This window comes from Cavia porcellus, unplaced genomic scaffold (assembly GCF_034190915.1).
Source record: "Cavia porcellus strain 051 isolate PalLab524CR breed Dunkin Hartley unplaced genomic scaffold, mCavPor4.1 scaffold_12, whole genome shotgun sequence".
Classification (NCBI taxonomy): Eukaryota; Metazoa; Chordata; class Mammalia; order Rodentia; family Caviidae; genus Cavia; species Cavia porcellus.
The window spans coordinates 8,636,339-8,649,201 of NW_026947495.1; the positions used below are offsets into that span (position 1 = coordinate 8,636,339).

The 12,863-nt window shown below is 39.9% G+C and overlaps 1 protein-coding gene across 2 annotated transcripts in view; it reads right to left on the minus strand.

The window, feature by feature from the left end:
• The window catches only part of Uggt1 (UDP-glucose glycoprotein glucosyltransferase 1), a 125,579-nt gene that overhangs the window by 66,338 nt on the left and 46,378 nt on the right, over positions 1-12,863 (minus strand). For both annotated transcript variants that reach the window (XM_063258789.1, XM_063258787.1), the window contains exons 13-14: positions 9,851-10,001; positions 3,377-3,496 (exon numbers count right to left, since the gene is read on the minus strand). In XM_063258789.1, coding sequence (XP_063114859.1) covers positions 3,377-3,496; positions 9,851-10,001 — 271 coding nt within the window. The remainder of the gene's footprint in view (positions 1-3,376; positions 3,497-9,850; positions 10,002-12,863) is intronic.

The window sequence follows — 12,863 nt, forward strand, 5'->3', positions numbered from 1 at the left end:
GGAGATTCTGGTCAGAGCTCAGGAGACCAGAACACTGATAGAAAGCCTCATGCTAAAGACCAGGCTTGGGAGGTTTCTGCTGGGAAGAAGGACTGCATTGGTTGTTGGGACTCCCCACCAGGTATGTTATGGCTTGGCAGAAAGTTTGTTTGCATTTTGCTCCTGCCCAGAGACTTTGCCTGAGACTGAAACAAAGGGCAATGGACTGATTAATTTAGAAAAGGAAATTTCAAAGCTTCCAATATTGAGGCTGTGGCATGGCTATTGTTGGGGGCTTTTAGTCAGCTTTATGTTGCAAATCAAGAACAAAGAGCCCGGCAGGATAATTTGCAATACTGTGACTTAGGCCAGAAGGAAATTCCAGGAATGCTGTGGAAAATTCCAGGAATGCTGTGGATTATAAAGATGCAGTTGAGACTTTGATTACTGAGGAGAAACAGAAGATAAAAAATTTGCTCAGAGGAGAAAGCTGCAGAGCAATGGTGCTCCAGAATGGCGACAGAAGTCACATGAGGTTCCAGAATGGTGATAGAGGTCACATGAGGTTCCAGAATGGCAGCAACATAGAGAAGCTTTCCTCACAATCAGGTAAACAGAGCTTAACGGTCGAGGCATTCGACTCCTATAGCCAAGAAAAAGAAAAGCCTGGCTACTGCTCCAGCTGGCAGCAAACCTTGGCAGCATCCACATGGTGCTGATTTTAGGTGCAAGGAAAACGCACAAATTCTGAGGGTAAGACGGCTTCCACCTCAATTACAAAGGGCCTGGGAGGCCAAGCAGTGTGCCCCTGAGAGGGCAATTTGTGAAGATGTAAGGGTGAAGCCAAAGGTGCAGTGGAGACCCCAGCAGTTTGGAAAAGCCAGGAACGTGGATGATCTAAGGAAAGCTGCAAAAAGCGAGCAGAGAGGATTTAAGAGAAAAGCTGCGGGAGCTGAAATCCCTGGAATTGCCATGGAAGTGGAATCACCCAAGCCTTTGGGAGAGTGTAACCAGATTGCTTCAAATGCTGACCATGGAACTCTAGGATTTAATGCTCATCCTGCTGGATGTGGGACTTGCTTTGTTTCCAATGTTTTATATTCCCCTGTTTGTAACTTTTGGAATGGTAATGTTTATCTTGTGCCTCTGCATTTCAGAAACGTTTAAACTTGTTTCATTTGTAGAGGGGGTTACAGTTAAAGAGTGTGCCATAGATCCTGGAGGAGACTTGGGACTTGGACTTTTCAGCAATACTGAAACTATATTAGGACTTTGGCAAAGACTAAAATGTCTTTCGTATGAAGGATGTACATGAGTCCTGGGGGCCAGGGGTGAAATGTCATGGTTTGTATCTGTGGCCCCCAAGCCTCATGAGTTTTCATTGTGCATTTGTGATTGGTTCATTGTCTAGTGCTTGGATTGATGGTGTCAGTGCTATACCCACACAGGGGTGGAGCCAGGATGTGATGTAACAGCAGAAAGAAGGTGTGTGTTGCTCTTTGCTGGTTCGAGCTTGCTGTTTTGCAGCTGCCATGAACTGCAGCCCAGCGATGCCACCCTGCCTTGGAGCCAACTGAGTATGGACTGAAACCTCCAAAAACTGTAAGAAATACAACATTTTTTTCCCCCAACTTTGGGCTTCAGGTATTCTGTGTCAGCGATGAATAAAAAAGTAACTAAGACAACCACCTTGATTTAAAAAAAAAAAGTGTTATCAATTCACCCACTTTGAACAGGACTCAAACTGCACGGGAAATATTTCCCAGAATCAATAACTGGGATCACCTCTTATTAAATGGTTTAGGTAAGTCAAAAAAAATCTCCAGCATAGTGAAAAGAAAACCCACAAATTGGGAAAAGATCTTAGTGAACTCCCCCTCAGACAAAGGACTTTTGTCTAAAATATATAAAGAATTAAAAAAAAATCAGACACCCAAAATTCAAAGACCCAATCCAAAAATGGGCATCTGAGATGAATACACACTTCTCAGAGGAAGAAATACAAATGGCAAATAAATACATGAAAAAATGTTCATCATCATTGGTTATTAGGGAAATGAAAATTAAAACCACACTGAGATTCCATCTCACTCCTGAAAGGATGGCCAGGATCAAGAAAACCAACAACAACAAGTGCTGGAGAGGCTGTAGGGAAAAAGGAACTCTCCTACACTGTTGGTGGGAGTGTAGACTGGTACAACCACTATGGAGGTCAGTCTGGAGATTTCTCAAAAAGCTGGGATTGGAAGTCCCATTTGTTCCAGCTATTCCACTTCTAGGCATCTTCCCAGAAGAACTGAAAGCAACATACCAAAGTGATATATGCACACCTATGTTTATAGCAGCACAATTTGTAATTGTCAGATCTTGGAACCCAAATGTCCATCAACTGAGGAATGGATAAAAAAGCTGTGGTACTTCTATACAATGGAGTACTACTCAGCTATAAAGAAGGATCACATTGAGGTATTTATCAATAAATGGGCGCAGCTTGAAACCATACTCTTAAGTTAACTAAATCAAACTCGCATCTGTGAACTCCAAATAGTTTCCCTAGTGTAGGAAATGAATCAAATATATAAAAGTACATGATAACCATGATTCCCCATTATATGGCCTTGAGGCCTTATGAAATTTTCACTCATTAATTGGAATGGCTTTATTCTGGGCTGTTTGATATTATGGCCTGTGATGCAATAAACAGCTACTTTGAAGAAAATAAGACATAATAATAGCTAGTGCCAATTTAATACCATCTTGTCTTAAAGCCACACCAAACTGTGGCTCTTCTGTCTCCATTGATTTTATCATGTTGTAACTTGCTAGATTTTATCGTATGTGGTAGTATAAACAAAAATTGTTATAGGCAAAGAGATAATAATAGAAACCATTGATGATTTTTTTCTGTTAGCTGGTTCTAAATACTCTACAATGCTTTCATCTACTTGAATGGTGTTACACAGTCTTGATATGTTTGATGCTATAGCATATGAAGTTATATTCAAGTATTTCAAAGAAAAAGACACTATGGTAACTACTATTAAGTCGGGTTATTCGGTGGTGAAGCACTAGGTTGCTGAAAGTGTCATGCTTTAACCTGTATTGTTATGTTGTTATGCCCCCTTTTATCTCATCCTCTCCCTTATTCATTACAAAATTATTTAATTTAAAAAAAAAATTCACCCACTTTGGAAAATGAAGACTGCCTTACTGCCTTCTTGAATTTTCATTTCTGAGGACCACCCCCCTCAGAAATCCTTCTGACGGAGCATTTTGTGGGTGGGAATGAACAAAGGAAGCAGCTAAAGGACAGGTGTACGCTGCACACATATCACAGGTCAGGGAGAGGGCAAAGGAGAAGCAAGGTTCCTGGGCAGGTACTGAGGTGCTCACTCACCATGTTGTGCAAGTTCTTTCTGATCTGCCTGATGACACCAGGGAAGGTAGGGCGAAGCAGCTCTTGCAGACTGGAAGGCCACGAGTTGTATCTGCTATCAACTTCCAGGTTGTTGACCCACTGAAAAGAAAGAAGACAGCCTTAGTCACACTCATTGAAATCTGTGGTAAAGCGGTAAGGGTAAATTATCTTACCAAGATTATAAGAAACAAGACCATTTCCAAAGGTACAGAAACTGAGTAGAACCATAACACAATAAACTTTAAGAAAATAAAGCAAATGTGAACAAACAAAATCAATAAAAAAATTACTGTCTGAAAATACCAATAAATCTAAGATAAAATGATTATTTAGGAAGAAGTATGGTGATAAGTCACATGGTTTTTAATCAGTTTACAGAAACTAAAGTCATATTTATGGTATCTTTACTCTCTAAAGCAAAACCACTTTATTTATTTATTTATTTATTTATTTGGTACTAGGGATTGAACTCACAACCTCAAGTTTGCCAAGCAGTTAAACCCCCAGCCCAGCAAAACCATTTTAATAGAAAAAATGAATGATTTAATAGTGTTCATCAAAAAATACAAAGTAAGAACTCCACTGATGATCACCTACATTCTGCATTATTTATCCCTTCATAAAATTGCAAGTACCCAGGGTAAGCTAGCCACATCAGTTCCATCCTGTTCTCATTTTACCATGAGTGCCCCCAATGGTACTGTACCCACGTTCTGTTCTACAGATGAAGAAAGTTCAAAAAAATCATGTAGAACACTTACAACTCTTCCCTTCCCCCAAAAAAGCAGGCTCAGAGAGATCATTGCTAAAGTCTTACTTTTAAAGGTTGTTAAGCATGGGGAAGATGGTAGAGCAGTAAGCAGCAGAGTAAACAGCCTCTCTGAGAGAGGCAGTCCAGATGCTGGAATACAGCATCGTGGGGAAGGCAAGAAGGAAGAAAGTGGGTCCCGTGGACCCAGCAAGAACCTCAAGTGAGAACTGAAGCCCACAGAAAGAATAAAAAAGAAAAACTTAAATGAAGAAGGAGGCAGTAGCTGACAGTGCCTTCACCCAGAGCCGGACCCACTATGTGAGAGGAGCTGTTGGAACCTGGGGGCGCATGGTCACAGTGACTGTGTTGGCTGGCAAGCCCGGAAGCCCCTAAAAGTCACAGCGGTGGAGAGGAGTGGTAGACACAGAGGACTATACTGGCTGGTGGTGACTGCAGAGGGCTCAGTCATCTCATGGAGAGAGCAATTGGCTGGGAGCCATTTTGGAGTCGGGCTGGATAAACCCAGAAGCAAAACTGCAGGCGGCTCCCTCCAGTAACACCTAGCAGGGTGTAGACTTGTGGAAATTATTTGGACTGAGCCCCACCCCTGTGTGTATTCCAACAGCCATCCCCTATATCCCCCACTGGTAATTGGTGTACTCTAACAGCCATGGTGGGAGCTCTGGCCCCACCCCTCTGCATGCACTCTGGCAACCATCATCACAGATCCCTGCAGGTAACCAGCTAGGAGGCAGAGAGCCAGCCCTGCCCCTGCACACACTCCAACAGCCACTGGCCAGCCAAACAGTGGCAGAAGGGGCTCACTGAGCAGGGCAGACAACAAGAGGCCAGTGTTGGCAGAGAAAGCCAGAAGATACACCTTTGCCTGCCTGGCACCACCACTGGAAGGCCCTTTCCTTTGGGAGGCCAGCATTAGCAGGGACACACAGCAAGATAAGCTCTGTGCACCTGTAGGCCACCATTGGAGGTTCTAGATTCCTTTGGGCAGCCATCACCCAGCAGTGGAAACAGATAAACACACCATCATGCGAGTCCCAGTGTAGACACATTAGGCTAAGAGAAGCATTCCTACCTCCATACACTCCTGATCATCAGGGTAGCCCCAGTGCAGCTGCACAGGTCTGGAGAAGCCTTCTCCAAGTCCTGCTACCTCCCTATAATCTGGGATTAGAGGAACTCAGGTGGCTGTCCCATTCCCCTATGCTGTGGAGGGGCAGCCAACATGGGAAGTACCTGGGGGCCTCACAATCAGCTTGTTGGGAGGAACCCAGGAGACTGTCAAGAGGATGGAGCGAATGGCAATCTCAGACGTCCAGCCTACACAGAACAAGTCTGGGAGACATAGTCATAGAAGAAAACAGAACTCACACACCTGAAATGTCCAAGAGGATAGCAACTGAAGTAAAGAAACTACTTCATGAGATTGTAAAAGCAGTCAAATCAGAAATAATTTCTCAGATAAAAGAAAAAAATCACAAACATGCTGAAAGAATTGCTCAGAGTATCTAAAATAGACATTGATAAAAAAGAGAAGCATAGGAAAATGATGGAAATCTTGAATGAATATAGAAAGGAATTACAATGCATGAAACAGATTCAAAGAGATATCCAGGAAATTGAAAAGTCAATTGAAGGCTGGCAAAACCACTTGAAAGAGATTGAAGATAAGACTTTCAAACCTTGAAGATAGGATTGCAGCTAGTGATCATGAAAGATCTCTTAAAAATAACAAGGAATCAGGAAACAATTCAACAGCTGCAAGATGACAAAAGAAGCATAATTTAATGATATGTGTCTGTGAAGAAGCAGGAGTCAATACAAATGAAATTAAAATGCTATTTACAGCAGGAAACTTCCCAAACATGGCAAATGGATCTGGCATGCAGAAAGTGAGGCATACAGGAGTCCAACTAGTCATAACCAAACTAAATCTCCAACCAGACATACAATAATCAAGATTCCAGAAATTCAGCAGAAGAACAGAATATTAAAAGCTGCTAGAGAAAAGAAATAGATCACCTATAAAGGAAAACCAATCAGAATCACAGCAGACTTATCAACAGAAACCATTAAGTCAAGAGTTTGGAATGAAGTGTTTCAAGTCCTTAAAGAAAATAACTTTCAATCCAGACTGATACACCCTGCAAAACTATCTTTCAAAATTAATGGAAAAGCAAGATACTTCCATGATAAAAAACAACAGAAGGAATTCACGACCACCAAGCCATAGAGTGCCAAAGGATATTCTATGGAGAGATAAAGATGACCATGGTTCCAGGAACAGCAGCAGAGGAGGATTGCCAAACAAGACAGGCAACTGAATGAAGGTGAAAAGTGGAGGGCCAACAACAGGAGGATGGCAGGGCAGAGACAAACCAATGTGTGCTGGTTGTAACCATTAATGTAGATGGCCTCAGGTCAGCAATAAAAAAACACAGGGAGAGTGGATCAAGAAACAAGATCCATCGATATGTATACAAGAAACACATTCAACTGGAAAGGAAATTCATAGAATGAAAATTAAAGGAGAGAAAACAGTTGCTCCATGTGACAGGAGACCAGAAAAAAAAGCAGTAGTAACTTGCCAATCAGTCTCAGAATGGATAAGAAAAATATGGTACTTCCATGCAGTGGAAAGCTAACTGCTATAAAGAAGAATAATCTCAAAGCTGTTGCAGGTAAATGGACGCAACTGGAAGTCATGCTCAGGGGTGAAACAGTTTGAACTCATGCGCATGAACCCTAGTATAAGAAACAGAAGGAATTAATGGGATCCAAAAGCAAAACAGTCATTATAAGAATGATAGGGGAGGAAACACCTGGGAGGGAAAGGCAAAAACTACTGTTAATTTCCTTTGTCTTGAACTTTTTTTTTTATAACAATTTTGTTAGGTTTGCCTTTGTTCTGTCTTGTTTTGTTAGATTTTATTCTGTCAGATGGTAGAGGCAGCTATTTTGAATATAATGATATATATTATGGTAATCATAGTTTCCTATTACATTGTTTTGAAGTCTTACAATGCTTTCATTCATTCAATTGGTTTTATTCTGTTTTGTCTTATTTTATTACGTGATGGTGTAAATAACTATTTTGAAGAAAACAAGACATTATGGTACCCATTGCTGATTTTCTATCATCTTGTTTTGAAGTCCTATCATGCTTTTATTCTTTTGTTTTGATTGGTTCTAGCCTGTTGTGTTTTATTTGATTTTATTATATATGATGGTATGGAAAACATTTTAGAGGAAAATAAGATATTATAGTAGCCATTGTTTATTTCCTCTTATGTGGTTTTGAAGTCCTGTAATGCTTTCATTCTTTTGAATGGTTTTATACGATTTTGTTATGTTTGATATTATTGGATATGAAGGTATAGTCAACTATTTCAAAGAAAACAAGAGACATTATAGTAGCCACTATTGATGTCCTGTTGTCTTGTGAAATTTTGTGTTGCTTGCATTGTTCTGTTTTGTTTTATTCTTTGAAATAAAATTTTTTTTTAAAAAATTGGAGAAAGAGAATACATTAATACAGTCTGTGGAGGAAAGGTGCTATGTTATATAGGATCTTCAGGAAAGCCTTTACTGATTGGTAAGGTCACAAATTAAGAGATTTAAAGAAAGGAAGAGGAGTGCTACAGGTACTCAATTATTTAAGAAGGATTCTGAGGAAGGCTTCTATTAGGTGTTGCCATAGGCACTAAGGACATAGCAATGAACACACAAAAGCTCTTGATCTAACAAGCCAAGGGAGGGAGACTACTGATATTAGTTTTCTCAAGCTGGACTCACACTCATTGTGATCCTCCTGCCTCAGTCTCTCAAGTAGCTGGGATAACAGACACGCAGAACTGCACCTGCCCAGCTTTCTTATACTGAATGTGGTAATACATGTGTGTAATTCCGGCACTCTGGGAGGCTGAGGCAAAAGGATTACAAGTTTCAGTCCAGCCCAAGCAATTTGGAGACCATTTCAAAATAAAAAATAAAGCTAGGCATAGTGGCAGATGCCCACAATCCCAGCATTCTGTAGGCTGAAGCAAGAAAATTCAAGACCAACCTGCAGTACCTGGTGAGACCCTGTCTCAAAAAATAAAAATAAAATACAGCTGAAGATGTAGCTTCATCTCTTGTTTGAATCGGTGTCAAAGTTTGGTTGGTGTGTTTTTTATTTTTTTAATTTTTTTGTTATTTTTTTTTATTTTTAAAGTATACAACAGAACAAATCAGAATAAAGCCAACTAAGATCGTACAGTGAAATTGGTACAGAACTTCACAGCAAGTTAACGGGATAACAGTATAGGTATCACAGTATATTTTGTTATCTTTATAATAGTTGTTCTTTCAATCACGTATATCAAAATGAGATGAAATATAGAACACTATAGAACTTATCAAAACAGAATATTGAATAGAGCAGTACCATTAATCAGAAAAGAACAAAACAGTAATAAAAATATTTGCCTTCAAAGAAATGGTAGAAGGAAGTCCCCCTTATTTGCTATGGTCAACCTCCCAGGAGATGCCCAGATTTCTGGTTCCCATTTGCTAATGGGGGGGCGGGGGACACACAAGGAGAAGGAGGATCAGGGAAGTGGGATATTAGACTCTAGGCCATGTAGCAGTAGGTTCACTATTGCTAAGCAGGGAGGCAGGATGGTCATTTGTTTTCACAGCGTCCTCAGCTCCAACATGGTGCAGATCTCAGGAGCTGCTGCTGGTTCTCCCCCTGGAAGGGCTGCAGTCCGCCACCCTGCCTCCACTTACCAGGGAGGGGAGGTGCTTGCTTGGCTTCCCAGAGTCCTAAGTTCCAGCATGGCGTGGATCTCAGGAGACTCTGCTGGTTCTCCCCTTGGAAGGGCTGCAGTCCACCACCCTGCCTCCACTTACAGGGAGGGGAGGTGCTTGCTTGGCTTGCCAGAGTCCTAAGTTCCAGCATGGCGTGGATCTCAGGAGACTCTGCTGGTTCTCCCCCTGGAAGGGCTGCAGTCTGCCACCCTGCCTCCACTTACCAGGGAGGGGAGGTGCTTGTTTGGCTTCCCTGAGTACTAAGTTTCAACATGGCGTGGATCTCAGGAGACACTGCTTGGTGTGTCTTTTAATCTTTGATTGTTAGCTTTCTTATCCCTCTCCTTCCCAACCTCAACTGCAACATTTATTTGTTAAAGAAACCAAGTCATTTTGCTATAACTTTCCCAGAGTCTATGTTTTGCAGATTGGTCCTAGAGTGACATTTAAACACTGTTCCGCATTCATATTTCCTGTAAATGATAGTTGCATCCAGAACCTTGGTTAACTTAATAGAAACCTTAAAAAAAAATGGTATTAACTAAAAACTCTTATTTTTTAATACCAGGCTTGAGAGTCAGAATTGTCACAAAATCATCCAAAACCTGTATGCAAGCGAGAAAACACTAAACACTCCTTGCTAAGAGGCACTCAGCTAAATCTTATGGGAGAGGAAAAAAACATTGTTTTAACCATGATAGCCAAACAATTCAACTTTCTAGAGCATAAAAGACTACTCTGTTAAATACAGTTCCACATAAGCGGTTATGAAACCTTTGAAGGCAATGAAAGAGATGATGGGAATAACTTAATTCTCATAAAAGATAAATTAGGGAGCTACAATAAACATATCTAGGGAGAATGCCCTGTGACCACCCCTCAAAAATACTCACTGAAATAGCTGGACTCCTGATGTCAACGGCATAGTCAGCCTCGGAGGGTTGGATGTTCAGTTTCAAAACATTATGCAGAGAAAGGCCTTCTATGCCCAGTCTATGAAGACCCTCCATGACCCGGGCTTCATTCCGCAATACATCAAACAGGCTGGGAACAAAAACAGTAAAAGGGAGGCAGCAGAAAAAACTTTAAAAAAATTCATTCCCATGGAAAACACAGTTCAAACTTAATGTCAATGGAAATGCCAGTGGAAAGTAAAAGGAGAAAGTAAAATAGGAAATGTTCCATCTTATCAAGGTACACAAGACAAAGAACATGCTGCTGGCTCCTATTTATTTGTACTTTTCAGTTATAGATACAAAGGGAGGGGGAAAAAGAAGGGGAAAAGGAGACAGAGGAAATGCAGATTAATCATGCTATTTTTAAAAGCATGAAAAGTAAAATACAAATTTATGGTCTCGTTCTATCTGCAGTACTAAGGAGAGACTCCAGGGCCTTCACATTGGGCTACACATCTGGCCCTTTCTACTTTTTTATTTTTAGACAGAGTCAAATTGCCTGGGCTGGGCTCAAATTTTTTTTTTTATTTTTAAAAAAGATTAAGATAAAAGAGGACATAACAAAACAGATCAGAACAGAACAATTTAAACAACATAGTGTTTCACCACAAGACAACCTGACATAACAGTAGCTACCATAGAGTCTCTTTCCTTGAAATATCTGAGTATACCTTCATACACTATAGTATCAAACATAATAAAACAGTGTAAAACCATTCAAGAGAATGAAAGTATTACAGGGTATTCAGAACCAACTAACAGAAAACAAATAATGGTTACTATATTATCTTCTTGTCCAGAAAAAATTTTGTTTATACTATCACATATAATAAAATCCAATAAGATACAACATGATAAAACTGATGGAGACAGAAGAACAAAAGCTTGGTAGGACTTCAAAACAAGATGATATTAAATCAGCACTAGCTATTATAATGTCTTGTTTTCTTCAAAATAGCTGTTCATACCCTCACAGACAATAAAATCAAATGACCCAGAATAAAAGCATTCCAACTAATGAATGAAAACATTATAAGGCTTCAAAGCCATATAATGGGGAATCATGATTAGCATATACTTGTATGTATGCTTACCATTTCTTACACTAGGGAGACTATTCGGTATTTATTCATGTGAGTTTGATTTATTTTGCTTATGAGTATGGACTCAAGCTGTGTCCCTTTATTTACAAGTATCTCAATGTGATCATTCTTTATAGCTGAGTAGTACTCCACTGTATATAAAAATACCACAACTTTTTAATCCATTCCTCAGTTGATGGATATTTAGGTTGTTTCCAAGATCTGGCTATTACAAATTGTGCTGCTATAAACATGTGTGCACATGTATCACTGTGGTATGATGTTCTCAGTTCTTCTGGGAATATGTCTAGAAGTGGAATAGCTGGGTCAAATGGGACTTCCAATCCCAGCTTTCTGAGGAATGTCCAGACTGACCTCCACAGTGGTTGCACCAGTCTACACTCCCACCAACAGTGCAGGAAGAGTTAGTTCCTTTTTCACCATAGCCTCTCCAGCATTTGTTGTTGGTAGTTTTTTTGATCCCGGCCATTCTTTCAGGATTGAGATGGAATTTCAATGTGGTTTTAATTTACATTTCTCTAATGAGTAATAATGATAAACATTTTTTCATATATTCATTTGCCATTTGTATTGTTTCATCTGGGAACTGTACATTCATCTCAGATGCCCATTTTTGGATTGGATCTTTGAATTCTGGGGTTTTGATTTTTTAAAATTCTTTATACGTATTAGACAGAAGTCCTTTGTCTGCGGGACAGTTCACTAAGACTTTTTCCCAGTTTTTGGGTTTTCTTTTCACTGTGCTGGAGATTTCTTTTGATATGCATAAACTTTTTAGTAAGACATGATCCCAGTTATTGATTCTGGGAAGTATTTCCCATGCGGTTTGATTCCTATTCATCAATTTTCTACCTACCCCTATATCTTCAAGGTTTTTTACCCAATTTGTCTTCCAATATATTTAGTATTTCTGTTTTAATATTCAGATCTTTGACCCATTCAGATTTTAATTTAGTACATGGTGATAGGCATGGGTCTAGTTTTAGTTTTCGGCATATGGAGAGCCAGTTTTTCCAACACCATTAATTAAAGAGACTGTTGTTCTTAAAGTGTAGGCTCAAATTTAAAATATTCCTGCTTCAGCCTTTCAGAATGATGAGATTATGAGACTAGAGGCATGTGCCATCACTGAACCATTCCTTACAACTGCAAGTGAATCTATAGTTATACCAAAATAAAGTGTTTTTGTTTTTGTTTTTGTCTTTTTCCTTTTTATTGGTACCAGGGATCGAACTCACGACTGCTTGCTTGCAAGGCAGGCGCTTATGCCGCTGAGCTAAATCCCCAGCCCCAACCAAAATAAAGCTTAAAAACACATTAAAAATATTTTTTTATGTTTAAAGTACATTTCAATATCAGCATCAACTGACACAGGCACACATATAGTCCCACAGAAAAAAGTATGGGAAAATAGCCGAGGAGACAAAAAAGATAAAAAAGATGACCAGGGTTGGGGATACAGCTCAGCGGCACAAGCTACTGCCTGGCAACTGTGAGGTCGAATTCAATCCCCAGTACCACACATTAACACACAAAGGAGGATAACCTATCTATGAAGCAATAAGTGGGCACAAAACCTTAACGAAAATAAGGTGAAAACATCTTAGCGTTAACTACTTTTGAAGCATTAGCGAGAGCTTTATTTTTACTGCTGTGAAGCCTCAGTGTCAGTGTATTGATTTTAAATCCAAGGATAAAATATGAATTCTAAACTAGGCATGGTAGTTCACACCTATAACCGCAACACTTGGGATGCTGAGGCAGGAGGATCACCTCTACACCAAGGACAGGCTAGACTACATAGTGAGGTTGTCTCCTCACCCTGCTCCAAAAAAATCTGAATTCTT